The sequence below is a fragment of the Bacillus rossius genome, chromosome 11 (assembly GCF_032445375.1).
Source record: "Bacillus rossius redtenbacheri isolate Brsri chromosome 11, Brsri_v3, whole genome shotgun sequence".
In the NCBI taxonomy this organism is placed as follows: Eukaryota; Metazoa; Arthropoda; class Insecta; order Phasmatodea; family Bacillidae; genus Bacillus; species Bacillus rossius.
In genome coordinates this window covers 3,260,341-3,281,341 of record NC_086338.1, presented here as the reverse complement: position 1 = coordinate 3,281,341, position 21,001 = coordinate 3,260,341, and the positions used below count along the sequence as shown (strand labels likewise).

The 21,001-nt window shown below is 39.6% G+C and overlaps 2 protein-coding genes across 3 annotated transcripts in view; one reads left to right on the top strand and one right to left on the bottom strand.

Annotated features, from left to right (window-relative positions):
* LOC134536570 (dipeptidyl peptidase 1-like) overlaps window positions 1-21,001 on the top strand; it is a 97,616-nt gene that overhangs the window by 48,231 nt on the left and 28,384 nt on the right. The gene's annotated exons all lie outside the window — the stretch shown is intronic.
* Window positions 1,146-20,197, bottom strand: LOC134536571 (myrosinase 1-like). The gene is made up of 7 exons (XM_063376326.1): window positions 20,064-20,197; window positions 14,238-14,359; window positions 12,412-12,546; window positions 10,626-10,748; window positions 6,969-7,309; window positions 4,235-4,329; window positions 1,146-1,235 (listed from the first exon to the last, which is right to left on the bottom strand). The coding sequence occupies exons 1-6, from the start codon at window positions 20,194-20,196 to the stop codon at window positions 4,281-4,283; spliced, it is 903 nt and encodes a 300-aa protein (XP_063232396.1). The 5' UTR covers window position 20,197; the 3' UTR covers window positions 1,146-1,235; window positions 4,235-4,280.

Sequence of the window (21,001 nt, the reverse complement as noted above, 5' to 3'; positions counted from 1 at the left end):
AGTATCCTTGTATAAACAACGCCATATTTATTTACAATGAACAAAAAAAATCTGAAGATGCACGATCGGACGTTTGGCTCTCTCGTCTGTGAAAAAAGGCTTCCCATGTAAATGGGGCTGCTGTGAGCCGGGAGTTATAGTTCCGTATACCTCTGGCTGCTTGCAACTCCCGTTACTCCATCTCACGCCAGGGTCGATACAACATTTCGCTTATTACTTTCACGATTCATTCTTGTCATCCCTTGTGGTGTGCCGTGCCAAGCTAAACAACGCAGCTGAAATAGCGTCTTAAGTTACGAACACCACGTTTTCAAACACTCACGTCGGCGGGGTACGGCTCCACCGTCACGGGCCCCATGTCCACGGAGTCGTTGTGGAGGGATCTGCTTGACGTCGAATTGGGGGCACTCACCAGGTAAGTCTGGTAGTAGTTCATGCCGTAGAAATCGTAAGACCCTGCACCAAAGATCAAAACAGTACTCTTCTATCGTAAGTTGGTGACGTTAGTTATTGAAAACTAGTTCTGTAGCCTTTATTTATTTGAATCACGGAAGGGGAAACACATGTAGCTTGAGAGAGAAGTAATACATACAGAATGTCCCAGAACTCTACGTCAAGCCGAAAACAATTAAGTAATGAAGTTTCTGAATCAAAAAATAAAAATAATAAAACTTTTAAATTTTTCAGCTGTGGGAAGATGTTTCCAAAATTTTAAAATACCCACTATGCACCAACTGTGTTTAGATAGTATGACTAAAAATTCACATATTATAGGCCTACCTGCCATTATAATTTCTGTTATGCAATCCTCTAAAAACCCTACCATTGATACCACACACACATTCGGGGGGAAAATTCTTTGCCCAACTTAGGTGGCAGTAAAATTTTGATGAGGCACCTTAAATTATTTTTACTGTAAAAAAGGTTCTATGTTAACTTGCCAATTTATTTTGAAAGGTGGCTAATTTAAGCTAGATTTGAAAATGTCACCACCCTGACCACTTATTGTAACTGATAACAACAACAGTATCTGTGTCATCTTGCAAAGCGACCACTCATGTGGTACGAGCGCCAGCAGACTCGTCACCTCGGATGTACTTGACCCAGTGCTCGCCGAACTCCGGCAGTCTGGACCTCGGCAGTCCCTCCGCCCTGCTGTTGTTGGCCACCCTCTCCTTCATGATGGCGGGGTAGTCGCCCTCTGAGCTGTAGATGGGGTGCGCGAACCACCCCAGCTGAACAACCGACATAGCGTGGTTCAAGCCACGGGGGAGAAACCCTTAATAGCTGGGACTGAGACATTGTTTTTTAAAAGTAGTTTTGGGTCAACTCGCTAGATATAGTACCTTTCGTAATATGTTACTAACATAGCTATATTGATTGTGAGAAGTAATGCATTAGCTGTTAACAGGCAAACAAACCAGTTAAAAATTAAATCACTTTACTTTTATGGCCACATACTTTGTGGCATGGCACACCAGAAATTTTTCATCGCCTGATAATTTTTATAGAACATGTTTTATTTTATTACAAAACAGCATGAAGTGTTTCTCGCACAGTTCAAAAATTGTTACTAATCAATAATTCGTAAGTAGCTTAATTAACATTCTAAACTTAACACTTTGGATTTGAACCTCCCATCCGAGTAATTTTTGCTAACATTTATGGGCCCACCCAACAGATAGCGTCACTAGTGGTGCTAAACATGGTTTCAGTTTCCCATGTAAGATTCACACTTCTATATCTCTCTCCTTGTTCTATGGTTCAAACGGTGAATGTGATCAGCATCATAATAACAATCTGTCACTTAATTTCAGCACAACCATTATTTAATCAACATACTGCGCACTTTTGAACGCAAACAAATAGTACGTGTTGCTATAAATATCTCTAAAGGCTCCCGTACGTATTGCTTTCAGTTCGGACTGACAGACTGAACTGGGACAGCTCCGCCTATCCTGGCTTCTCTCCACACACATTCAGTTCGGACTGCCAGTTCACTATAATCAGTCCACATTGTGTTCTGGTCGAGTGTACTCGCGCAGGAAGACTTCGTGGGGAAAATGTCATCAGCTGATGAACCGTGAGTGTACTCGAAAGATTGACTCAACTAACTACGCATGGATGAAGAAATTTCCTTGAAGTTTTTAAAGATGACCTCTCCTTTAGAAATGAAGAAAATGATATTTGAATAAGAGAAGCAATCAATCCCAATGGAAAACTACCCCGGTAGATAATGTTTTGGCCATGTCAACATAGAAATAAAACAGCTTGAAAGAACACGAACGATGTTTCGCTCTGCACGTGTGGAAGCTGAATGAAGACCCAGGCTAGTTGAAGCCTATCGGAGGCCCGAACTGTACGTAAATGGTCCAGGCAGGGTCTGCATGGATGGAATGGTCCGACACTCGGCTGTTCCTGCCGGTCTGAAGAATGCGCTGGTGGAATGAGGTGAGTGGAGCAGCTACGGAACGCACACTGCATGGGAGCACCCAGAGGAAGCCCACTGATTCATGGCAACGTCCGCCAAGTTTTCCACTTGAAAAGAATGCGGGCGCCATCGCACCGGGAATCGAACCCGCGCTGCCCTGTTGGGAAGCAACTGAAGCGACCTCTGACACCATGCTCATTCTTTTTATTTTGTTGGATGACATCGGCATACAAAAATATAGAGAGTTTAATATTAATAAAAAAAACTTTTTTTAAATTTCTGAATATACGTGTATACCCTTGATGCTTGTGGTAGCTATATATAGCTCCACATGTTATTAATTTTTCTTAATGATATTACTGGTTTATAGCTAGAGACTAATAAAGAAATTGCAAACTAAATTCAGCAAAAGCACCGAAAAGTCTGTTTGATCATTTGCACGTTGTACCTCTACTTCATGCAGTAACATAATCGTAAACACGAATAAGCATATAAAATAAGAAATTGGACGTATGTTTCCATCACGGAAACCATGTCCCTCTAATTTTCGGCCCCAAATTGGGCTAGCATTTCCTGTAGTGATATTAAATTATTTGGATATAAATAAAATTAAGTGCCTGTAAGGACTTATGTTTTTGGTGTTTTAGTGTGAAAATTCCTCTATATTTTACTTTACATTTTGTTATTAGTACGCATTCATCTAAACTATATTCTACTTAATAAATAAATTGGAAAAAAAAATGTTTTGTACTGATTATTATCATACTACAAATAACTTTCTTTTCCTAAAAAAAAAAAAAATACTTTTTCTTTATTTTCTTGCAAAAATACCAAAGTGAAGGCTCCTAATAAACACATTTGTTCCACTCAACTATATACTTTGAATTGCGTTACGCCGCAGCAAAATAAATCATTTTATTCACGTAGAAAACAAAGTAAGATGTATAAAATTTGACATAGTATTTCGCTGTACGACTGATTTTTCACAAGAGTTAAAAAAATTAATCAAACCTTACATTTAAAATAAAAAAATTGATTGTCTGTAAAGTCTGTTTACGGACGATATTTTAACGTGACGTCATAACAAAACATTGATGAAATGATTGCATACTTTTATGAATAAAATTGAATCATTTTTATTGAATTATCACTATTTTGTATGGATACAAAGAAGGAAGGAGAAAAATGAAATCTACAATTTAATTGATAAATTTACTTTTATTTGCACTCATTAATTCAAATATGTTTATTACTTTAACGAAGAGATTATTTTAACTATAACTTTTATACGTGTTTGCTATTTAACTACTTCCAATCTGTGTTATTCTGTTAAGGATAGGACGATGATAGGAAAAGTAGGAAACGAATGGGAGTGTTTTAAGTTTAATGTGCCTCGAAAATGTCAAATCGATGGTTGTTAGTTGTTCCAATTGAGTGCAACAGAGATATTTGCGCCACAGACTCTGCAGCAATGCTAGGAGGAACGGGTTAGCAAAGAGCAATGAAAATGTTACATTGAAATGCATGAAAACAGAATTACGCCACGGACTCGGTCGCAATGCTAGGAGGTTCATGTTAGCAAAGAGCAATATAATATGAGCGTAACGGGACACAGCGAAACGGGACAATGTGCGTAACGGGACACTTTTTCGTGCGTGCAGCCGGCGTTCATCGATTTATTAGACGTTGTCACGTCAAAAACATACGCAAATTCAAGCGTCTCAAGTCTCACTCGTTACAGTACTATAATGCACCTTGGGTAATCTCTGTGAGGATTGTGACATGAATGCTGGTTAGACTTACGTTGAACTGGAAATATCTCTCTGCCGCGTCCAGATCAGCCGCTGAGTTAGTCTTCGGCTGTGGGTAGACCAGGCTCAGAGTAATGCCGATTTTGCCTGAAAGAAATATAACTATATTTTCCCCTGAAATATCGTACGTAGGTGTTACTATTTAAATTAGTGACATTTATTTGCTAACGTAACTTCATGCATTCAACAACCTGACACATTTTATAGATATCGTTTTATAAACTATTGTTTGTTAGTTACCTAAGTTTTCAATACCTATATATTTCGAAATTCGATAATGCAATTCTTAGTACTCAAGTTATGTGTTATGTAAATTCTGAAGTGAAATGAAACTTCTTTAAAGCTGGCAGGGTAAGTGAAGACGAAGACGCCATGAAAGCATAAATAAATAACTGTACGAAAAAAGTGCATATAATCTAATGTTATAGTATTTGAAAACTCTGAGACGACAGGGTCCAATTTTCTTTAGAGACAGCTGATACAAAAAATAATAGCTTACACGTAATAGTACATAATAAAGTAATACTCAGAAAATTTGAATTACGAATATTAACGATTAAGAAAAAAAAAACATTTTGTCTGTAGGTAAAAATGTTAAGTACAAAATATTCAGATACTAAAAATAAATTACTCGCTTGATATGCAAGGTTTTCTTTTATAATACATTACTGTTATTAAAAAATACTGTTCTTAAAATTATAGTATAGTTTGACAAATATTTTTAAATCGAAATTTTTTACGTATATTGTGTAATATATTAGTTATAATAATTTAGCTATGATTGGTAAACGTTACGACGATTGAAACTCCATTAACACAAAAGTATAAAATAATTCTTAAGACAGGTTTGAACATCTCCTCGACATCTGAGGCCTTAGAAACGGGCACAAATCCGTAAATTTCGTGAGTGGTAATGTCCGCCATGTTTACCACTCACAAAATCTACGGTTTTGTTCGTCGGTAAATACCAGCAGCTAATGGCTTAAAGTTTTAAAATCTCTAAAAACTCGGCTACAATCAGCAACACACAACAGTAACACACTGATAGTTTTAGCGATAAGCACTTTCACACACAACACAACGAACTTAAACTGAACCCTATTCCTTTGTCTATTTTGTTTTAGCCTTCGAAAAATTAATGTTGTTGTAATTTGCAGTGTGTGATTATCAGTAAAAAAATATAGTATCTATATATAGAATAAAATCCATAATATCCCATGAATTGTAAAATTAAATACGGAAATAATTATTTTCTTCAGAAACTGCATCTTGAAGTAATAATTTACACAAACGAATTTTCTTACTTATTAAATAAAGTTCTCAAATTATGCTATAGTTGAAAATTCAGAGCTTCTTATTGGCCGAAAACATATTACGATTTTAGCAATAACATACTATTTTTACGGGTAGGAAATACAGGCCTGGAAAAGATATATAAAATAATTAATCTTTATTCTATTTACTTCCTAATATTTAAAGTATTATTTAAAAAACAACAACCTAGATATCTGACCCGACTTTCACAAGTCGACTATTTACTCTCCCCACTAGAGCTAGGCTTGAAAGTGGCTCTCTCTACTGCTCGTCTCTTACTGCGCACCTCTGCTCCAACACACCGCCTCGCATCACTCACTCGTCCGCCGCGCACACAACACCGTACAAGCTGATCCCATCTGCGCACACGAAGCCCGTCGCTTGCCAAGGGATCACTCACTCTATTCACTTATCTTTCCTCCCGGTTTACTGACCTCTCAGCCCCGTCCTGGACAGGTCTCATGGCACTTCCCTGACTTATCACTCGAAGCCACGAGAACAGTGGCGTCCTAGTTGCGCCACTTCACGCAGACGGGGCTCACGAAACGTGGCGAACACTCGAGAGAGGTATAAAGGCACCACTCCTAATCGGATTAGGCGTGTAGCGGTAATGGACCTGTACCGCGTTCCTCCCACAGGTTGGCACGTGAGCTGGTGACTAGCCCTGTCGCTAGTTCTCGTTACATTACTTAACTTACTGATACAGGGCTTGTAGCTGGTCAGACTGAAGTACACGGAGTTCTTACTTAGTCCTCCGGTCCTGAACGTGTGTAGTTTTGTAGCAGCTCGAGCGGTGGTCCAGAACACACAAAACGAGTGCTGTGCTTCTTAATTTTTGCTCCGCCATTCACTTCTGCAATTGCCTCGAACTGTCGCCTGTACACTGCCCAAGAAGATTGTAACTTGAAGGTAATCGGCTTGAAGTTTGGCTAACCATAGGAAACCCCGGTCTGCAGCATGATGCTTGTGAACAGCTAATGTCAGTTGTGGCCGGGACTCGTCTTCTCGGCGCGTCTCTCGCGGGGAATCAGCTACCACACACCTCCTAGGTTCCACCGTGTGTAAACAATATCAGTGCTGGAGCGTTGCCCGTCTTCAGCATGGTTCTTGTTTGCACAGAAACGCAGGACAACACACAAGCGAGAAGTCTAAGATGTACATCAAGTTCTGTCCCTGCCCGAACATGCCCAAATATTCACGTTCGGCCAACGTCGGGATTTGTTTTATTTTTGCGCAGGAAAAATGAAATTCAAATATTAAAAGTGGTCGGTTAGGTTAGCGACATTAAAACACTGTGGACGGTTAGTTAGGTTAGTATAGCTACGTCTACATTAAAATGAACACGAGGCTGGCCGAAGGTGAATATTCGGGCGTGATTGGGCATGTTCGGGCCAGGCAGACCAGGGACCCACCTCCCTGCTCGCTCCTGAAGTGGTCGCAGTAGAGGTGGTAGGCCCGCGCATGCGCCTAGAGCATGTTGTGCGCGGCCAGGTAGTCGCCCACGCCAACGGCCGTGACGCCGGGCGGGAACTGCCCCGAGCCGTAGCCCGCCACGAACACCAGCGGCTCGTTGAAGGTCACCCAGTACTTGAACTGCGCACCGTCCACACACCCCCCGCGCATGCACCTTGAGCATGTTATGCGTGGCCAGGTAGTCGCCCACGCCAACGGCCGTGACGCCGGGCGGGAACTGCCCCGAGCCGTAGCCCGCCACGAACACCAGAGGCTCGTTGAAGGTCACCCAGTACTTGACCTGCGCACCGTCCACACACCCTTCGCGCATGCGCCATGAGCATGTTGTGCGCGGCCAGGTAGTCGCCCACGCCGACTGCCGTAACGCCGGGCGGGAACTGCCCCGAGCCGTAGCCCGCCACGAACACCAGCGGCTCGTTGAAGGTCACCCAGTACTTGACCTGCGCACCGTTCACACACCCCCCGCGCATGCGCCTTGAGCATGTTGTGCGCGGCCAGGTAGTCACCCACGCCGACGGCCGTGACGCCGGGCGGGAACTGCCCCGAGCCGTAGCCCGCCACGACCACCAGCGGCTCGTTGAAGGTCACCCAGTACTTGACCTGCGCACTGTTCACACACACCCCGCGCATGCGCCTTGAGCATGTTGTGCGCGGCCAGGTAGTCGCCCACGCCGACGGCCGTGACGCCGGGCGGGAACTGCCCCGAGCCGTAGCCCGCCACGAACACCAGCGGCTCGTTGAAGGTCACCCAGTACTTGACCTGCGCACCGTCCACACACTCCCCCGCGCATGCGCCTTGAGCATGTTGTGCGCGGCCAGGTAGTCGCCCACGCCGACGGTCGTGATGCCGGGCGGGAACTGCCCCGAGCCGTAGCCCGCCACGAACACCAGCGGCTCGTTGAAGGTCACCCAGTACTTGACCTGCGCAATGTCCACACACCCCCTGCGCATGCGCCTTGAGCATGTGAGCGGCCAGGTAGTCGCCCACGCCGACGGCCGTGACGCCGGGTAGGAACTGCCCCGAGCCGTAGCCCGCCACGAACACCAGCGGCTCGTTGAAGGTCACCCAGTACTTGACCTGCGCAATGTCCACACACCCCCTGCGCATGCGCCTTGAGCATGTGAGCGGCCAGGTAGTCGCCCACGCCGACGGCCGTGACGCCGGGTAGGAACTGCCCCGAGCCGTAGCCCGCCACGAACACCAGCGGCTCGTTGAAGGTCACCCAGTACTTGACCTGCGCAATGTCCACTCACCCCCTGCGCATGCGCCTTGAGCATGTGAGCGGCCAGGTAGTCGCCCACGCCGACGGCCGTGACGCCGGGTAGGAACTGCCCCGAACCGTAGCCCGCCACGAACACCAGCGGCTCGTTGAAGGTCACCCAGTACTTGACCTTCGCACCTTCCACACACCCCCCGCGCATTAGCCTTGAGCATGTTGTGCGCGGCCAGGTAGTCGCCCACGCCGACTGCCGTGACGCCGGGCGGGAACTGCCCCGAGCCGTAGCCCGCCACGAACACCAGCGGCTCGTTGAAGGTCACTCAGTACTTCACCTGCGCACTGTTCACAACCCCCCCCCCCCCCTAACACATGCGCCTTGAGCATGTTGTGAGCGGCCAGGTAGTCGCCCACGCCGACGGCCGTGACGCCGGGTAGGAACTGCCCCGAGCCGTAGCCCGCCACGAACACCAGCGGCTCGTTGAAGGTCACCCAGTACTTCACCTGCGCACTGTCCACACCCCCCCCCCCCCCTCGCAAGCGCCTTGAGCATGTTGTTGTGCGCGGCCAGGTAGTCGCCCACGCCGACTGCCGTGACGCCGGGCGGGAACTGCCCCGAGCCGTAGCCCGCCACGAACACCAGCGGCTCGTTGAAGGTCACCCAGTACTTCACCTGCGCACCGTCCACACACCGCCGTGTCTGCGTCTGTGTCCGCGCTCAACCTCCAAGCTGTGAGGGGCGTAGCCAGTGGTGGAGGGGGTTAGGGGTTCAACACCCCCCCCCCCCCCCTCAGCACCAAATATTTAATTAATTTCTGATTTCTTACCCAAACAAATTTCATATTAAAATTAATAAAAAATTTACCATTACAATATTTAAATTTAAGTACCTAAAACTGCTAAAATAGCACTATTTTACACCTTAAAATCCAAATTTTCCCAGGGGAGGACCCACGGACCCCCCGCTTTAATACGGGTTACGGGGGGGGGGGGGGGGCATGCTTCTTAACACTCCCCATACACAAATTCTGGCTACGCCACTGCAAGCTGTGAGGGAATATTACCTCGCACATGTCGGAGGAAAAACAAATACCATCCCTCAAAAAAACATTTTTTCACAAAATTTTATTAAAAAAATATTCAATAAATATCTCCGTTATATTTCCAAGAAAATGAATTAATACGCAAATATCCCTGATTCTGTTAAAGATTACACATCTTGCAGATCGTCTAAGACAACTATTGGACAAAAAAAAAGGGGGGTTGTCTGTAAAGTCGGTTTACGGTCGATAATTTTACGTGATAACGTCATAAGAAAACATTGATGAAAAATTTCTTACATTTTAATTTTCAAAATATATTGACAGGGTTTTGAAAATTTAATTTAAATAAATTGTTTAAATATATTCACGAACAATTAGTTAAAAAGCCCGCCTTAACCTGTTTGATATTATAGAAGATTTTCTCGCACGGTAGTTGACCGGTTTTTTCACGCTCGGCTCAGGCGGAACGTGACAATTTTTCAGCCGGCGTTCATCGATTTATAAGACGTTATAACGTCAAAAAATATCCAATATTCAATATCTCTGTTATATTTCCAAGAAAATAAATTAATACGGAAATATTCCTGATTCTATAAAGATTAAATTTCTTACAGATCGTTTAAGACAACTATTGATTTAAAAAAAGCGTCTCAGTAAGAATTCGTGATACATGTGTTCTATATCTAAAATAAAAATGTGTTTCAAAAATTTAAAATTATTTTAAGTATCTCAAATAAAGTGAAATTATTTAATTATTCTGAGCGTACGTACATCCAAAATAAATGAAAATTCAAGTATAGATGATGTCGTAATCTTAATCAAAATGAAAATAAATGCAAGTTTTACAAAATTTGAATTGGTTACCTCATGAAATAAAATATATGTTAGTGTTATTTGTTCAGGGTTATTCGGTTTCGAATACACTGAAACGGGAGTTATAAAACTGTTATACTGAATCTATACTTATAATTAAACGGGTTACGTATTATGACTATAGAAATTTCTATCTTAATAGGTTTTGTTGTGTATTTAATCTGATATTCACCTGACATTTTAATGGTGTCCATTTCTTTAGTATAAATGTTTAGACTATAGAATATTATCAAAGATTTTTCTTACAAAAGTAAAATATCAGCAATACTCTGAAATTGGGCGAGCGAGGCCGCAAGTATTAGCTAGTTCAAATATTTAATGTAAAATATTTCCCGAAATGTGAAGGATTTCAAAGTTATATCTATTTATTCGTATTTATTCTTAAGCTGAGCATTAAAAAAATCATTAAATGGACTTCAAATTCTTTAAAATAAAATAAATTTTGCTAGATAAAATTACCTACCCTGTCTCCAAAATGTGTGAACAAAATCTTAGCGTAGTCCACGTAGTAATCTATGAATATGTCGTTAACGAAACCTCCAAGAAATTGGATGTGTTGTGGAAGATCCCAGTGGTATATGGTCACCTGAAAAAGAAGATTGACTATTTATTAACACATGGAAAAAACTTAATCAAAGTATGAAGTATTAGTAAAATACTTTCTTCAAGGTTGCACATCTATATTAATGTTACATTTATGACGGATAATGTGTAAAAATAATTTGTATAGTATGCACCTTACAAATGATTAAAAACATACACCCAGTTTCAAAATAAAATATTTTAAATATATATTTTGAGAGGTTTACGATTTAATTGTATTTTGCGCACCGTAAAACAAAAGTTGGCGTATTGATGTAAAGATGTAAGGGTCCACAAGTAAAATCTATAAATGCAACGAATATAAAACTAATTTAATGAAAAATGTTCCACATAACCTCCAAACAAGATTATTATTTTTATTATTATTGGTGGCAAAAGCTCGTAAATTACCTTAAGTTTGTGCAACATATTGTAGTCTGATGAGGAAATAATTTTATTTTACTACTCTACAAAGGAACAATAATATTCTATTTGTTTATACTAACAAATATAATGGTCAATTAGTTTATAAAATAATTTTTAGAAAGTAATTTAAATTTTATTGAAAGTTACGAGACAGACTACAGTTGAAATATATCAATACTTGTTTCAGAAATGCCCAGAAAATAATAGATGTAAAATGGCAAAATGTAGAATGAAAGTTTCGAACATACTTAAGTGTAGCATATAAATTATATAAGATCATCTAAATAACAATTTTCATAAATTTTTAATTTTTTTTTCACTAAAAAGATTTTTAAAAACCATGACCAAATTCTTATGCTTGCATTATATTACACTCTAAATATAAAAAAGTTTAAACAATATGCAAATCAGTAACATTTCGCGGAATTTCTTTAAATTGCTCCATACAGATTAGAAGTTGAGCCAATTCATCAGTTTTTCATTGAAATTCCACTGATTCACAGTAGTTCCAACAATTTATAATTAGGATGGCAATTTCCTCAAGAAAAAAAGGGGGTTGTCTGTAAAGTCGGTTTACGGACGATAATTTTACGTGATAACGTCATAAGAAAACATTGATGAAAAATTTCATACTTTTTAATTTTCAAATATTATTTACAGGGTTTTGCAAATTTAATTTAAATAATTTGTTTAAATATAATCACGAACAATTAGTTAAAAAGCCCGCCTTAACCTGTTTGATATTATAGAATATTTTCTCGCACGGTGGTTGGCCGCTTGTTGCACGCTCGGCTCAGGCGGAACGTGACAATTTTTCGTGCGTGCAGCCGGCGTTAATCGATTTATAAGACGTTATCACATTAAAAGTATATTCCCAGGCAATATTTGCAGTAATAGACCATATTTAAAACGAGGGAAGCAGTTTGAATGCGGAACTAGAAGCTGTAGCTCTGCGAAGGTACTTGGTGACGTGGCTTCATGTGGTGAAGGTCGCGGCTTCGATCCAGACAACCCGCCGTGACGTCACAAAAGAGCACCTAGTCGGTGACAACACCAAGTGATTCGGAGACCACTATGAAGTCTGAGATCCAGTTGCCTTCAGCCTCCGTGTATTACTATGCGAACACCGTGCATTTTTATTTAGCTACCTTCCATTGTGAGTTTCATGAATATGTAGATAATGACTCATCAACACGTCTTTTTAAACATGTTAAAAGTAAAAGGCTAATGACTTGGCTTACAACAGGCGTGATGTTATTTCTTTGCAACTCGTTGATAAGATTGTTGTAGTAGTCGATGCCATCCTGGTTGATGTGAGACAAGTCCCCATTCGGCAAGATTCTTGCCCATGATATGGAAAATCGGTAGTGACTTAACTGCAAACGAACAATACATATGCATTAACACAGGTTGTACTTCAGTTACTCGTATGATATTTTTTTAATCATTTTGAGTGAATAATGTAAATAGATAATGTCATTATTAGAAAAACTAATTATGAAGAGAAATTTTCTGTTTTGTTTAGAATATAATAAATAAAGGTACTATATTAATGTTTCAATAATAAAAATAGGTTCTTTATAGATTTAATCTAATATTTATAGTACGAGTAAATTAACCACACGTTTAAAGTCAAATTAAAAAAAAAACTGTTTTGTTCTGAATATACTATTTTAGCCTACAAAGGAAATATTAGTTCACGAAACAAAAGCTTCCATGTATTTTCCACGAAACTTCTGCGAATATAACTATAATCTCAAAAGAGATATATAAATAGAGACAATATGCTGGTCCAGTGGCTGGCGGGTCAAACTATCAGCGGGTTCGAGTCCCGGGCGGGTAAGGGGGTTCGAACCGAGGACTGGTGTTTGTGACGTCACAACTGTCGCGTGGTGCAGTCTGTGTTCACGAGCCCAGCCACGGCTCACCAACAGGATTATGGTTCATTCATTAGTTCCATGCCCAACATAAACATTCGTGAAGAAAGCTGATGTAAATTTTAACTGTTAAATGTAAATGAACAAGACAAAAAATTGTTAAATGTATCTGTTATTGAATACAACGTAGAAAAAATTACATCTGTTTTGCCTTGAAAAGACACTGATACATTCAGTTCGAAAATTGAATTAAGTTTTGAGTACATGTTCGGTGTTACAAACTATGTTGGCTTTCGAGTTTAAGCTTCGTATTACAACATACATCTTCATGTTTGATAAAACAATATTTTTTCTCTCGCAGATAATACGTAGCATGTGTTCGTCTGCTCTTTAAAGGCAACGATAAAATATCTTACTAAATAAAAGCAGATTCTTAACCAAAGAAATTGATCACGGAGTCGTTCACAAATATATGAAGGCTCAGCAGTCTCATTCATCAATTTCAGTAGGCGCAGCAGATCTGAAGGCTTGTGGAACAACGAACTTTCTCTTGAACAATGTCAAGACTGTACCGTTTAATTTTCTGATACTTTTTTATATTCTTGGGGATTCATAACTGTCACGCCCAAAATGCAAATCTTGACTACCAGTTTGTTCTCTTTGAACAAAAATAAATTCAGCCATCTCACGGCTGATATATAACTGCGTGGGATGTAAATATTTCTAAATACTCAGATGTAACCTTATTTCGGAACTTTAAAATGGTGGGAGTTTCTCTAGTTATAGTTATCCATACTCGTGACATCATGACCTCTATTTCATAAGGATCCTAGTTTCCTGGTCAGTGCCAACCAGTTAGGTAATAAAACATTTTGACTTAAACTAAAAATACTGAAAAATAAACACAATTTTTAGGGAAAAAAGATTATTTGAAAGACTGAAAACATTTTACCCTCTATACTTTTGAGGTTAAGCCCAATAATTTTTTTTCACATATTTTATTTTTACAAGACAAGAAAGTATTTTATGACAAAATATTTCGTGCTTATTTTATTCTATACATGTATCATGTGAAAATCTTTCTAAGTTGAAAAGAATAAACCAGTGCACTATAATGATGGAACATATCAAATTAACTTTGCTGCCAAGCAAGCCAGTGAACACAAGCGCAGAAGTCATGCTGGCCTCACCCCGATTGTCTTCGCAGCTCGCACATCCTCCTTGTAGTGGTGGTACGAGTCAGCAGCGACATCTCCCGTTTCATTCATGTGATATGCATGGTACAAGTAGTCCCAGCTGCTCTCGCCCTTACCTGCGTTCAAACAGCCAAGTCATGAATCACATTACTTACAATTCAGTAGCAAGAATCACATATTACTGTCTTAAATTTCTGTTAACGAGTTGGTTTTCATTTCGAAACATAAGCGCTCTGATACTTTCAGCTGTGCAGTATAAAATATTTTTAGATATCGTCCGTTATTCTTACATGAAAAGTAACTTTTTTCCTGAGTATGGACAGCAAAATAAACCAGTAATTCTTATTTCCTGTTCTTTCCATGTGGTTTTCCGCTTTCAAAAATCCGGCAATTTTAATAACTCATCTTACTTAGAGACAGTAAATACTATTTCACAAAACTACAACCTAAATTAATTAGAAGACAATTCTGAAGAGGAAATATGTGTCATGTAGTACATGCAATCATTGAAGATCAAGCTTAGACGTATTTGTCTGGTATATAAGATTTTTTGTGATTGAATGTCGAGAACAGGTGCATGGCCAACATGGCTGCCCAAAAGTGATAGGAAACCGAAGAAGGACAATGCTGTGATAACAAGACTGAGCAGGAAAAGAACAAGAGCTTTGCATGCCGAGAACGGGAGCATTTTTGGCGTGACTGCTGGTATCATGGGAGGATATCTAAATGAAGAAGGTCAGCGATGTGGCAATGGTGTCAAGGAGGAGGGAAATCTGCAGGTTCGAAGAGCATGAAGTTTCCCACTGTGTCCCGCCTGCCAAGGACTAGGTCATATTCATTGGAGGTGCTCGGAATGGGTACATACCCTGCGGGACTGCGTGATGAGGAAGGAGACGCTATAGTGACATATATAAAATAACGGGTACAGATTAATCTCAAAGTAGACTTATGGCCCCGAAGAGTTGAAGAACGGCTACGATGTTACATCTGTCAAGAATTGGGCTACATCCAGTACAATTGCCAGATGTACAGGATGGCACAGCAGCACATTGTTACCTGTTTACAGGTTTAAGGAGGGGCAGTTTTTCGAGGATACTAGAGGCGAGGCAACCGGCCCAGTGCGCCAGCCAACGGGGGGTCCAGAGGAGGCCCCACCTCCCGGACAGTTAGCGCCCATTCCTTTGCGGCGATTCTCTCCCTGTATCTCTAGCATTAGGCATCTTTCCAGAGCCCCGCATGCTTGAAGTGGCATAACTAGGATGCCATTGTTTCTCGGAGTTTCCAGTGTTAAGTCGGGGATTCTGATGACGCGACACTTCGGACGGCTACGAGACCTTTCCAAGCCAGGACTTGGCAGTTATAAAAATGGAGAGATTGGTCTGCGAGGGCAATGAAGTGAAAAGAGTGAATGACCTCTTGGTGAGCGATAGCGGTCGGCGAGCGGCGGACTTGGTGGGTGTTGTGTGTGCGGTGGAGGCAGTGTGTTTGACAGTAGGGAGACACCGTCGAGCCGAGATCCAGCGGGGAGAGTCATTTTTCGTCAGACAATTAAATTATTAAAAATTAACAAATAAAGTATACATTAGGTAATAAATAAAGCTGTATGTTATTTGATGCCACAAGAACTACTAAAACAATTAGGCCGAAGTTTTTAAATTACTATCTTAAAACATAGTGCAACAACCAAGTAAAACTTTACGTCAGTACTAAAAGTGTTCAGAAAGATAAAATGTAGCTTGATGTTTAATTCAGTTGATTTGAGTTGAATACGCATTTTTGTCATTTAATTATTATTACTTTTAAATGAGCACTAGCAGATATTCCATACAATGTTTATAATGCTAAAATTAGTCTTACTTTGATTGTGTGCTTTACAATCATAGATAAGGTTAACATAAAATATTTAAATAATTAGTTTTTTTCATACAGAAAGTTACGCATGTCTATTAATGTTTTCATTAAATGTTTGTTTACATTTATTTTCCTTCAATTTTTAAGTACTAATGTTTGCTTGGTTATTACCAATGGGTTTATGTTAATATACTTAAAAGTGTAAATACCTAAGAGTACACTGTAAATATTACTCGTAAAACTGCATAATACAACGGTTTAGTAATTTTACATTTTTGTTGTGTTATTTTGAAAAACTAGTGTCATTGGTTTAATTTCAAACAAATGTTTCTAGGAAATTAAACTGTGCTAAAGGCTTCGATCAAAATACTTAACAATAACTAACGTGTTAAGTTACACAAGTATATGTACATATGAAATTACACATACATTAAGTGTTAAATTAATCAGTGTCTTGTTTTTTATTTGTTAGTATACTGTACTTGAAGGTACACACACACATAATTGTTAAAGTACAAAATATGTGTCAGAGTAAATTTGCAACCAACAGGAAACTGAAAAAAATATTTTGTATAGTATAAACAACTCAATTAATTTTATCTAAGGTAATGAAAGTAGTGTTCCCATTACTTAAATATTTGTTTGTGTACACGACGGTCAAGTGATAAAGATAATAGAAAAACATTCAAAAGCTAGTGAGTTGGATTCTCCTCTGATTATCAGCTTGTTAGACGTGTTTACTTGAAACATTTTGGGTGATAAAAGTAAAAGTTGGCATAAAATACACATTATTAATTAACATCTATAAATTACAAAAGTTAATACAGTTTTTGGAGAAGATTGAATAAAAATGTTCATTGATAATGTAAATTCACTCAACGATGCAGTACAATTAACTAACATTTGTAGTAAGAATACACATACATGCATATATAGATTTATATACCACAGCTTTGAAATATTTACCAAACCTTAGCACATGACCTTTTAAATTTTTTAAAGTATTTTTTTTTTTTTACTTGAACACAAGAGTGAAAATACATCAACATATTTAGATGTAAAATTACACTAACGTTGGTGGAGACAATGCTATCACATATATTTAGTGTGAAATTACTCAATTGATTTACAGTGAACACAGCTTATTGCGAGTGAAAGAGCGGGAATGCTTTAAAAATTCAGAAGCCAGCCTGACATTGTTATAGGAAAATCATTCATAGTCTATGAAAGAAACTTTAGAAAAAATTTCATATTTGGAAGTCTGAATGTCATTTGCGTTTAAAGTACTTAAACTAAACGGATGAAGCAAAGTGTTATAGGTTTTTTTGTGAATAATTTATTATACTATATGATAGGCTCCACATAATTATACTATTTCACAATAATATTTCTTTGTGTTAATTGACATTAAAGAGCTATTTAATAGCCAAAATACCATATTATCATGACATAATGAACAACAATATCCATATTTAAGTTCATTTTCAAACTCTCTCACAACTTAAACCATCAACTTCGATTTTTTATATAACTTGGCAATAATAATTTAGAATCATTCCTCTTTAAAATTTGGAAAATTGCAGGCCATAAAAAACATCGAATGTTTTTGGTTTACTGTGGCTTTTGACGTGACAACGTCTAATAAATCGATGAACGCCGGCTGCACGCACGAAAAAATGTCCCGTAACGCACATTGTCCCACTACGATGTGTCCCGTTTCGCTCATTGTACGCTTGCGCCGCATCTATCTCTCTTCCACTCGATTGGAACAACCATCGATTTGACTTTTCAATCATGTTTTCGTCGTTTGAATTATTAATATTATGTAATTTAACGATCGTCCACCGATTTTCAGCACAATCGGTAGAGTTATTTAAAAGTAATGTTGAATTTTCAAATACGTTTTTGTACGAACAATGGTGTTTTACAGTTACACATAATAATTCAAATTACACCCGGGATCTTTTGCACAATGTTTTAAAAAATTTTGTAACACATTATAAATAATTTTCGTATATTTTGGATGCGTATTTGTTATAAAATATTATAATAAAAACGAAATAATATTATTCCCCTACGGTGCTGTAATCTATAGTGACGAACGCGAACCAAACGAATCGCGCTATCTAGCCGCTTCCGCGACAACCAGGCACTCGTTAATACATATTTTCCTTTTTTTTTATCACGAGGGGCGTTATTATTAATGAATTATAAATAAAATTTCGTGCCTGCGGCCACAATTGCAAATCATTTTGAGCACTGGAAGACATAAAAACGTAAAATATTCTCGACAAATTTTAATCTCGGCCCCAGCGCACCACGAGTGTCTGTGTTGGAGATTAAAGCCGAAATTCTTTCTTAAACTTACTAATACTTATTTTATTAACTTTTTATTAAATTCTACGTTTAATTTCACAACGAACAAACTTCGTCGTTAAATGTGTAATTGCGAAAAAGTGTAAAACATTCTCGACGATCTTGAAGTTAAATAGCAAACATGTATAAAAGTTATAGTTAAAATAATCTCTTCGTTAAAGTAATAAACATATTTGAATTAATGAGTGCAAATAAAAGTAAATTTATCAATTAAATTGTAGATTTCATTTCACTCCTTCTTTGTATCCATACAAAATAGTGATAATTCTGAGGCCACTTGTGGCGGCCTCAGTCGTCTTGGTTATTACTATTACCTTTATTTTGCGTAAAGTTTATTTTAAGATGAGTTATTTTTTTCAATAACATTATGTATGTGTTTATATTATTTAATGTTGTATGTTATTATTTATTTATTGTAACTTTTTAATCGTATACCTTTTTTATTTTACGTTAAGTACCCTTATTCTGGAGTGCAAGAAATAACCAGAACGATCTAGCGGAGTGAGGGGTGGTAGTAGAGGAGGGGGGTGACGTCAGCTGACGTGAGAAGGGGAGGCGACGGCCAGCTGTTTGCAGCGGGGGAGTGTGTGTTTGACCGCCGGTGGATAGTAGAATTTGCATCCCAGCGATGAGTAACTGGTGTTACGTTACGTGAATAAGATTTAATATGACGGTAACGCCACAACACCTTGGGCGAAGCAACATAAGTGGTGGTATACGAGAACGCGATATTTGGGGGCCTAGTGCACGGGCCACCGATACAGCGCGATGCAAGAGGCGCTAAAAAGTGAGTGGGGTTTACACCCGACCCCGGCAGTCACCAACTACAGAGGTATGCTTCAGTAACAAGTAAGTGCGAGAACTGGATTTTGTACTTTTTGCCCGGCTGGTATGACTTATGGAAGACGTGTTTGAAAGACAGAGTGCGGCGACGGGAATTGCTGGTTGAATTTATCTAGACTGAAGGACGTCACTATTTCGTTCCCCCCCCCCCCCCTCCTCCGTAATAGACTTTGTGGGACTTTGGAATATAATTAAGTTTACTGTAAGAGTGTCTGTATACAAATGTCGCTACATGCGTTGAATTCAATTATAGCAATTTAAATGATATCTCGAATTAACCTTTTAGATCATTTTACCCTTTTACAGTACTTAATTTTGAGCATCTTATTTTTGGTAATTCATTATTATAACTATCACAATAGGTTATGCAGGACTGTCGGTAAATTTAGCATGCTAATGATTTATTTTGCGCACTGGCCAAATGTTACACCAGTCCATGCGCGTCTGTTGAATTTAATTTTACTACACTTTCAATATCAGCATGGCAGTGGTGACGCGTATACGGGACTGGCGTGGCGAGTGCGGACGTGTGCAACTACCCCGGTATAAGGGGGGTTGGCCACAATTCAATAAAAATGATTCAATTTTATTCATAAAAGTATGCAACCATTTCATCAATGTTTTGTTATGACGTTGTCACGTTAAACTATCGTCCGCAAACCGACTTTACAGACAACCAATTTTTTTTTAAATATGTTGCATTATAATGAATGCACTGTTGTAGTAAAACTGCTGGTAGTTCTACTGTACCGCTGGTATTCCACGCTCCTTCTACTTGGTAAGCGGCTGTGGCAGCCCCGAACATGAAGCCATCAGGTATCGTCAGGTTCCTCGCCGACACACACGAGACCACCGTCAGCACGGCCACCAGCAGAGACATCATGCTTCCCTGTGATCAGAGCGGATCTCACTGACCCTTGTGCGCGTCCCGGCTTTTATACCTACAGTTCTCCGTGAATCATTCAAGTTTCATTTTTAGACTTAATAGAAGTTATCACGTGTTCTACTGATAAACTATTGCAGCCCTGATTGGAGACACGTGGAGTGGATTTGAAAGCAACAACAAACGTATCACAAGCTGTGTGAGCAAAAGCTAAAGAGCACACGTTATTATCTGTCATCGATATAAATAACTATTTCCATCTGGATTCCCTCAATATGACGGAATGAAATCTTTACCTGCAATCTACCACTCAACTTCATCTCAAGACTGCCAACGACAGCGCACACCTGCAACAGTCAACAGGTCCGTCTCGTTCCACTTCACTGAGAGATACGGTATCTTAGACTGGCACGGTCACATTGTACGCAAGTGGTCTCAGAACAGTAACACAGATAAGTACCTTTATCGCGTTGACCTCTATCGTCACAATTGAAAATTTTTGTTTATCATTCGTGTACGAACTAAGAACATACTGCACGTGTTTCGTACATTTTTTATTTGGGCATAAGGTCTTGTTGACATTGAGATGGTTGGGCCCACACATAACCATTCAGAGCAGGGATATTGAAGGATACATCAGCCATTGAAAAATCCCAGCTTTGCACGGGGTATTGTAAGAAAACCATACAAAACATAAATAAGCATGGCCGGAGCCTCTGGTCCACCCTTGGTCTACTGGTCTGCCCCGGTGCCTCTGGTCTGCCTTAGGTCCTCTGTATGCCCTCACTCATCTGGTCTACTCTAG